Source organism: Protomyctophum bolini (genome assembly GCF_963924005.1).
Source record: "Protomyctophum bolini genome assembly, chromosome: 17".
NCBI lineage: Eukaryota > Metazoa > Chordata > Actinopteri > Myctophiformes > Myctophidae > Protomyctophum > Protomyctophum bolini.
In genome coordinates this window covers 11,628,659-11,638,208 of record NC_137878.1, presented here as the reverse complement: position 1 = coordinate 11,638,208, position 9,550 = coordinate 11,628,659, and the positions used below count along the sequence as shown (strand labels likewise).

At 40.8% G+C, this 9,550-nt stretch overlaps 1 protein-coding gene across 1 annotated transcript; it reads right to left on the bottom strand.

Moving 5' to 3' along the window:
• Window positions 1-5,205: 5,205 nt before the first annotated feature.
• Window positions 5,206-8,280, bottom strand: LOC308332335 (uncharacterized protein). Its single transcript, XM_080788176.1, has 4 exons — window positions 8,215-8,280; window positions 7,310-7,394; window positions 6,461-6,851; window positions 5,206-5,652 (listed from the first exon to the last, which is right to left on the bottom strand). The coding sequence occupies exons 2-4, from the start codon at window positions 7,388-7,390 to the stop codon at window positions 5,567-5,569; spliced, it is 558 nt and encodes a 185-aa protein (XP_080644302.1). The 5' UTR covers window positions 7,391-7,394; window positions 8,215-8,280; the 3' UTR covers window positions 5,206-5,566.
• Window positions 8,281-9,550: the final 1,270 nt, after the last annotated feature.

Sequence of the window (9,550 nt, the reverse complement as noted above, 5' to 3'; positions counted from 1 at the left end):
TTGTGTTTGGTTTAACAAGTGAGCTTTCCCCCTCTCCCTCCCTCTCACACAAAACTCGCTATAGGAGCTGTCAAACATTAAAATGTAAAAGCTGAGAGCGAGCTTATTCTACCATATCAACAATAGATGAAAGCATCAGCAGAGAGGGGGGTGGTGGAGCTTGAGATGGGAGAAGGTGTAGAAGCTGACTAAAATTCAGTATACTCTCTCTGCCTCTGAACTTTAGAGGCAGAAAGAGGACTGAGTTTTAGTGCAAATATAAATTATATGAATAGCATACATGCCATATGGCGTCTTCCAATTATAGCAGACAGAGAAAATACTTTGGCAGCCTTTTTGCCTCCTTTTTGAGCATCCCAAGTTGTTGAAAGTGAAACCCTCTAAGAACCAGTCTGTGGGTATGTTGTCCTAGGCTACCAAATATGAAAACAAATAGTCTGCACCTAGACTATAGTCTGTCTGTAATGACCTTGGCCATAAAGGCCAAGGCCATTTCCCAATCCCTGGACATCAACCACAACATCATCTGGTGTATTAGCTGTCAAAGATGTAAAGATGGCTGGGTATATCATGCACAAAGATGGGACATGGATGAAATGACACTCGAATGTTTGTACATTCTAACTAGATGCATGCAATTTTGATATGTCCTTCACTATGAGTTCCACTATTCTATCTACAGTAGCACCCTTTGTAGGCATAACAGCCATTCAAGATGTGTGACAGTGCTTTTGTTGTGTGGTGCAATCAATGAGGAACCTGAGTGGTGGGGAACCACACTAACACACACACACACACACACACACAGGGAGGGATCGTTGGGAGTTTAACGCTAGACATGTCTTCATGTGTTACAGCTCAGAGAATCTGCCTGACATATTGATCAAAAAGATGGGAGGCCGGGAGTTCAGACACATATCCCCCACACATTCACGAGGGAAATCAATGCCGTGTTAAATCAATCCCGAGAATCCCAATTATGTTCGAGATGAAAAACTTCAAAATCAATTTAATCAAATGGTTTTATTAGGGCTATAATGGTCATTGATTAGGATCGCAATGAATGATTGGTATTAGGTAGCAAGCCCAGGAAGCTCAATGGTGATAATTAAACACACGAGGTGACCCAGATAAGTCACTACCACTCTGTGTGGGGGAGAGGGATGTAGAGGGAGAGAAGGGAGGGGGATCGGGTGGGCCTTAGTGTCCAGGCCAGGTGCTATAGCGCTCACTCACTCGCGCTAGGGTTATCTTAGAACATGAACAGCGAGGGGTTCCTTTATTACCAAATATGCGTACCACAATGATGCAAACCACAAGTAAACACAGAGTGACACACCCACCTATGTGAAAATTCCCTCACATGAAGAATGACTGAAAAGATTTACTCGGTTAGTATTCAACAAAACAAATTGCTCGTTTTATTGCCTTTGTCAAATGATTCCAACTGGCAACTTCAATCCAGCTCATGACCTTCACCGTCACTGTTATTTCTATAGCTTTTAAAAAATGTATAATAAAAAAAACCAGGGGCTGGTGCTGAACTCCAACTGAGCTCAGCTGTGTGTGTCTGTCCGTGGGTAAAGCTTTGCCACCCACAGAAGTTGGATTAAAATGCTGGCTGGCACAGAGAGGCTAGTTTGTCTGCCTTAGTGGATTGGCACCAGCACACACGTACAGTACCATATACCGCGGCCAACACATGGGCTCGTTGACAGATTGCTTTCCAGCTTTGTTATCACAGACAGTTGGTGGGTTTCTGTTTGTTTGTATTTTTTTTCTGTGAAAGCACGACACTTGACGTTATAATTAGAGAGGCAGACTGGGTGTGAGTCGAGAACGGGGGGTTTCATTCTGTGCTATGGCGGCTAGAAGATGAGACAAGCTCTCTTTTATTATTTGTACTTCATTACATACAGTAGAGGTACCTTTGATTCTGGGCTCCCTCTCTTCTCCCGTCACCCATCTCGTCTCCTTTAGAACACTCTTCCGGATGTCACGCCTTTGAAACATAGCTCTTGTATTATTTCCTTGCCTTTTCACAGACTGCTTTATTTGCTTCTTTTCAAGCTTTTTCTCTGCAGTTCTGAACTTTGTAGAGTGTAAATCAGGAGCCATGGCCAGAAGATAATGGCAGTGAGAGCAGAAGGGTCACACTTCTGCTCTCACTGCCATTATCTTCTGGCCATGGCTCCTGATTAACACTCTACAAAGTTCTTCTGCTCTCACTGCCATTATCTTCCGGCCATGGCTCCTGATTCACACTCTACAAAGTTCAGAACTACAGAGAAAGCAGGTCTAAAATTGGTCTAGCACAAGAATATACAGCTCCATCTCACTGAATTAGAATATTTTGTAAAAGTTATTTTTCTTCTGTAATATAATTCAAAAAGTTAAACTTTCATATATTCATTCATTGTGCATAAAGTGAAGTATTTAAAACCTTTTTTTTTGTTTTAATCTTGATGAGTATGGCGTACAGCTCATTAAAATCCAAAAATCCTATCTCAATTAATTAGAATATTTTACGAGACCACAAAAAAAATGTTTTTTTAAACGAGAAATGTCGACCATCTGAAAAGTTTATTAATGTATGCAGTTAATACTTGGTCTGGGCTACTTTTGAAGAAATTATTTCATCAATGGGGCGTGGCATGGAGGTGATCAGCCTGTGGCCTTGTTGAGGTGTTATGGAAGCCGTAAATTAATTTGTATTGTTCAGTCTCATGTCTCGCGCCTTCCTCTTGACAATACAACCTAGATTCTCTGTGGGGTTCAGGTCAAGCCAGTTGGCTGGTCAGTTAAGCACAGTAATACCATGGTCAGTACACCAGTTACTAGTAGTTTTGGCTCTGTGGGCAGGTGCCAAATCGAGCTGGAAAGGAAAATTAGCATCTCCATTCTCCATGAAGCTTGTCAACATACTGAAGCACAATGTACTCTAAAAGGATGTCTGTGTTGAAACCGTTGTTAACTATCATAATATATGGTTGTGTTGAGACTCTGGACATGACAAAACACAGTGATGATTTAGGCCATGTTATCTGCATGGTGTTGGTCCACTGACAGTGAAAACTTAAGAATGGTTTCAACACAGCCATCTTTTTAGAGTACATTGTGCTTCAGTATGGTGACAAGCTTCATGGAGATGCTAATTTTCCAACTGGCCTGACCTGAACCCCACATTGAATCTAGGTTGTATTGTCAAGAGGAAGGTGTGAGAACAATACAAATTAATTTACTGCTGTTATCAAAGCAAACCTGGGCTTCCATAAATAAATATTCTAATTCATTGAGATAGGATTTTTAGATTTTCATGAGCTGTACGCCATAATCATCAAGATTAAAACAAAAAAAGGTTTTAAATACTTCACTGTATGCACAATGAATGAATATATGAATGAATATGAATATATGAAAGTTTCACTTTTTATAAAATATTCTAATTCAGTGAGATGGATCTGTAGTAAAACATTCCCAATCAGCCACCATTATAAAATATCTATATTACTAGTTTCAAGCTGGTATTTCTTTGGCATGTCATTAGATGTGGAGATTCTCTATGCCCATAAAAATAATAAAAATCACACCCAGCATATCTACAAGCTCATAGCACTACGAGCTTGTAGATCTGCTATTTTTGAAAAATGGTCAAAATGTGGCGCAAATCTTTGGATATATACTCTTTCAGAGTGAACGTTTTTAACTCATATCTTTGCTTCTTGTCCCTGGAACAAAATATTTTCAGATTGGGGTCTGCGGCCAAATACAGATGATTCTGGGGGTCCTTGACATGAAAAAGGTTGCGCAGCACTGACATAGAAACATAGGTTTTTCAGAAAACTGTTGAATAGTGAAAATAGCCAATCTAGTACTATAAGCTCACAATGTGTTGCTATGCAACGCTTTGATTAAGTATAGGGCTTAAGTGGTTAATCCAGAGATGGACACACATGGAGAGAAATATTACATATAGCTCCAGGAGCGCAACTGATGCTTGTGAGAATGTCGGCAAAGAAAAAAGTAATTGCTTTGGAACTGGAAGGCAACCTTTACAAAGAAGCTACAGGTGAGAGGAAGTGTTAAGTCTACTAAGCATCTGTATGGTCAGTGAATGGGGTTTTGGTTGCTGACGATTCCAGGGCCAGGGGTATTGATTGTCATACACAGACATTTTTGGGGGCACAGGCTGAAGCGGAAAATATGAAGGATAACAAGTGGGCACTCACTCACCCCAACAATGTGATGCGACGGCGGTGTGGACAAGCCGACACCAACTGAGGACGCCTGGATCCCTGCCCTCCAGTCCCTCCTATACAGCATCGGTGTCTGGGTCTCTGCACTGCAGTGTTGCTAGCTCTGCTCCATCACACTAGCGTGCCCATGAAGGTGGTGCACCCACTTCCCTTCGTAGCTGTCTTGGTATAAGTTAAGGATTATGTACGATTTTATTTTTGCTTGTTTTTAGATCATCAAATTTTCATTTAATTTCCTTTCATTTATATGTTCAGAAAAAATAAATACACATTTAAAATTAAATGGTCGGCTCCCAGTCAGTTTGCTCACCATCCGTTCCAGGTGCTCGACAGTGCCCAGCCAGCCTCTACCTTCTTTCCCTAAACGTATATGTGTCATAGTCTTAGACAGTGTACATTTTGACAGCAGGTTATATGGATTTAAAAAAGGATTATGAAAATGAATGGCAAACAAACTGATGCTGGATTCATAGTGTCAGCCAATGACATTGTGAGGTTGGTGTCAGGTCACTGGCGTCAAACTTGCCACCAACCATGGACCATGTTAACCAATACCTAAATTACCGTACAGTGACTACACAATCCAGCTATGTTGACTATGGTAGACCAGGGAAAAATACAACACAGCACAGGACTCCAAGTTCCATAATTAATACAGGTATAAATTGTCTATGCTCAATGAGAACAAAAACTTGGCATGTCGCAGAATACAGTACAAATAACAGACAGGCTACAACCTATACAGTATATAGACAAGCTTTTCTTTTTGATCACATTAGACAGTATTTCATTCCTGCATGAGATAATAAATGAAGGAGGCCCACCATTTGATACAGAGCGCTGTCAGTACAGAATCATCTATTGACAATTTGTCATTAATGTTCCGATTATCTCCAGTATAAGAGCATTGCTTGACTTTGTGAATGTGTCACTGACATAGACATTGGACAACCGTATTTTTATTTTATTTTCAGTGAAAAATATTTGACATACATTGCCACCATTTGGCAAAAATATGCATTATATTTTTGTAGTAAAAAGGCAATAACGAATGACCCCCAGCTACATTTGTAAAATTTGTTTACACTATATGAAATATACCTATATATACAAACACTTTTGGAAATAGCTGATCTGCTAATCTACAAGCTCACAACGCATCGCAAAACAATGCATTGCGAGCTTGTGGATCTGCTGTAAAAAAAAAAATCTAAATAAATGTACATATTTTTAAACACAACATATTAGACAGAGCATGTACGGTAATATCCGCCTTGATGCCCATGATGCACCAATGGTAGAGGATGGTCTTAGTGGTCAGGAACATATGCAGGGAAATGGTCCGTCACTGCCCACACAACGCAGCTCGGAAGGGCAACATGGTTTTTGCCACCATCTAAAAAGAAGAAGAGGTATGTTACAATGCGGGTTATGTTTTATTTGTTTGTTTCATGAGTTGTTTTATATGTACTTATTACCGTCACTGCACTCCACAGTTTCTGGTGGTGCTGTGCAGCAGGACTGCTGGGAACCAGCAACTACTGTTTATGCACTTTAGCAAGAGTCTGAGGTAGGAGTTAACTTATATGTTGTTTAATAGCAAGCAACCAGAGGTTCATGTACATACTAGAGTTTATTGCATTCACCCAGCATGGTGGTTTATGACTAAACCTACATTGTCTTGTGATGTGTAAATAATATGATTTTCTGTATTAAATTGTATAGACCGTGCTGTTCCCCCCCCCCCCCCCCCCCCTTTTAAGTGTGCAGTGTTTTAACAAGAGTGTAATTTCATTGGTGTGTGCACAAATTAAGTCGCAGTTGATCTTAACCGTTTGCAGTGTTACATTAGTCTTATCAGTGTGCTGTGTTATTATTATTAAAGTCTTATTATTGTCCCCGGTCAATGAAGGTGTTGGTACACAACCAGTATTCTTTATAAACCTTATGTTGATATTTAAATAAAGTGTCCAATGATTGTACACACAAAAGCCTCCGTCTGTCTTGTGAACCTGAGTGGGGATATTTGGTCACAACAGTGACAGTAAATGTATAGTTGGTTCAGGGTCTCTCCCCTTAAAGAGAGTGGCGTAGTCACATTGATTTATCCAAAAGTATTATCAGTGTCCATCTGGTCACACAAACATTAAACTATATGAGGGCCCCTCAAAAATATGATTTTGTGCTACCATTTTCAAACAAACCTAAAGAGCCCAATTGCCGCCAACGGATGTAGTTCCTGTAGGCAGCATTGCGGAACTCCTGGTGGTCTTCCCCAGGCTCTGTAGCTGGCTTGTAGTCCCCCCTTTGCTGCCTCTCGAGCCGGAGGTGGCCTCCGGACAGGCAATGCAAAGTGAATCGTGGCAGCCGAGTAATGCATGGTTCCAGGCCGCAGCATATCCTCTCCTGGTCCGTGGGCGTGTCCTTACAGTTCCCACATGTACACCATGGAGCCGTGGGCAGGCCCGCAGATGGTAGGGGATCGTTGCGGTGTTTGACCATATACATGATATCAGAGAAAGCCCCTGGCTCCTTGGCAGAATACTTCAGCAACAGGTCCGTCATCTCCTCCCGGGACAACGACTGAACCATCTCCTGCAAAATCAGATGGCATAGGAAAAAAAGTCTTTCAACACAAATGAGCACATTGCTTTCAAAGCACAATCAGACCCCATTGCATTTGCATCCTTGTCCATGTCTTGGTTAGAGACCGTCACACTCATGAGATTTTACTTGAAGATTAACTTGTAGAATAGGTGAAGAGGAGGTCACACACACCAAGAATCAATTTAACATGTTTATTTCTCTACATCAGGACAAATGTAAATGAGATTTATAACTGATCACTTCAATAAAAATATTTTGAAAAGAAAGAAATAGCTGATCTACAAGCTCACAATGCGTCATAATGCAACACATTGTTTCAACATGGAAACGATGTCAAGTACGCAAAAATAATGGCAATTATCTCAAGTAATTGTGATTAGGTGATGTAATAACTGTGACAGGCCTAGTCAAATATGACTGCATTATTCATCAGTACTGAAACAAACCTTGTTCTTGATATTGACCTGAGCCATCAAATCCAACAACCTCTCGTCGTCTTCTTCTCCTTCTGCACCGTGTAGCTCCATCAGGCTAGAGAAATAAGGCAGAATGCTTGTGTTCACACTATGTCATCATGGTTACGCCGGGGAAGATTAAATTATATACACCTCAAAAGATTTTCATGTCAAGAACACAGTCACATGAATTAATGCATTTGGCAGAGGACGCCATCTGAAAATATTTTGTGCCAGGCAGGGAGTGGGACCCCCATACAAAACTGTTGTGTTGTTAAAGTGGTTCTACTTATTGAGTGAATATGCAATGTACAGGCTAATACTTGTTTACATATCAGAGAGGTTCACATGAAAACCAGAGAGAATGCTTATAAACCAGAGAGAATGCTTAGATGACTAGCTAAAAATGTACCTAAACTAAAGCCTATAGGCACATTCTAGGATTTGCATACTGTAACGTTACATTATGAAACACAAGTGCAGTAGGCTACACACATTCCACAACCTCACAAATCAAAAGGCCAAAACCACACCAATGATTCGCTATGCAACTCCTTGCAACCAAACACAAACTTGCATGCAACCACTATCCCCAATATCAGTTGCAAGGAGTTGCATTGGTGTGACATGTCCTTTAAACGGTTTTGTTTTGTTGCAAGGAGTTGCATTGGTGCGGTTTGGGCCTAAATAAATTAACAGCTATGTAGCCAAGCCAACGCATGAGTTTATGCTAATTAGTAGCCTCTAGCCTCTTGGTATTTATCTTTTCTGTATTTGGGACCACCGACGTCAAACAATAATAAGGGTCCCGATTCCCCCGAAACGGGCTAGCTAATTATAGCGATTCTACCTCCATAACATACGAGTGAAATAAATAATTAACCAAGTAAACCAACCTGACAAACACTTCAGAATTCAGATGAATACCTTAGAGATGTGCACTTGTGAAGTTGTGCAGCACACAAGACAAAAATAAGTTCTTCCGCGTATCTTTGTGACGTAGGTGGTGCCCGCCTCTTTTGGAGGCGCACCACAGACCATAGCTCTGGTGACTGTTGCTGTATTGTTGTATTGTTCTTTCTGCTTTGGCAATGTAAACGTATGTTTTCTCATGCCAATAAAGCCCTTTGAATTGAATTGAATTGACTGTTCCATAGCTCTAATGCAGTTATTAGAGCTATGGACCAGAGCTACACCTAGCCGCCTCGGTCCCAGGCTTACTCATCTGCGAAGACAAAAGGGTGTTGGCACTCTTGTTTGGTGAAAGGCTTCCCTCCCTAGACGGCTACTGCTTCGCACTGTAGTGGCAAAGCTTTGAATGGCGTATCTTCATATATCATACGATAATAAAATGAGCATCTTTGAGTTGGCCTTAGTATAGTGCGACTGCGACATCTAGTGGCTAAATGTTGACAGCAAAAAAGGAACATTTTCATAACATCACAACATTGATTGATTGATTTTGTTTTAATTTCACAGTATATAGAATGCATTCTATATACCGTTTGTAATGAAATGTACCCATGGGTACATTTCATTACAAACGAAAGCTCAAGTCAATACAAAAACTGTTACTTTGAGGACGAAACCATGACATTAGAAAAGCTCAAGACTTGTTTACATCAGGTCCTCCAACACCTATGGAAAACACAGACTGCCGTGTGAAATTATGAAATGCCCATACCAAACGAATACAGGAAGGGTGGCATGGGCATCTCTCTCTCTCAGAGTGTGCCCAGTTCCCAAATTTCCAAGGTGCCCAGAACTTTGCCCAGACCCAGTTGAATGTTTTGGTGCCCTTCCTGTTACCACCCAAGCTTACACATGCTTTCAGAAAACAGGCTATCAAGGGTGACTACAAGGCCTAAACTACCAAAAGTCCAAAACTATGCAAAAAGTAATTGTTTCTTCAGAAAAGAATTAGGCCTAAATTCTGCATGACGGAGATAACGTTTATGACAATGAATTAGATTAGACTAGACAAGCACACTGCACAGATCAGTTTATGCTAAATAAAATACAAATGACAAAAACGTACAGGATCTCCTGGGTCTGGGAAGCATTATATGTATCATTACTCAATACTACCTTACCTGAGTGACGATATCATTCAGATTCACAGTAGCCTATAGGAGGGCTGGAGTGAAGAACACGGTCACGGTGTCACGGGCAGTGCCTTTCATTACAAGCTGCAATTATGATGACTGATTGTGATTGAGACCATTTGAGGCG

Coding starts and splice junctions, on each gene's coding strand:
- LOC308332335 (XM_080788176.1), bottom strand. CDS start 7,390: ATGGAGCTACACGGTGCAGAAGGAGAAGAAGACGACGAGAGGTTGTTG. Junction 6,852..7,309: donor AGGTCAATATCAAGAACAAG/GTTTGTTTCAGT, acceptor CTGATTTTGCAG/GAGATGGTTCAGTCGTTGTC. Junction 5,653..6,460: donor GCGGCAATTGGGCTCTTTAG/GTTTGTTTGAAA, acceptor TCTTCTTTTTAG/ATGGTGGCAAAAACCATGTT.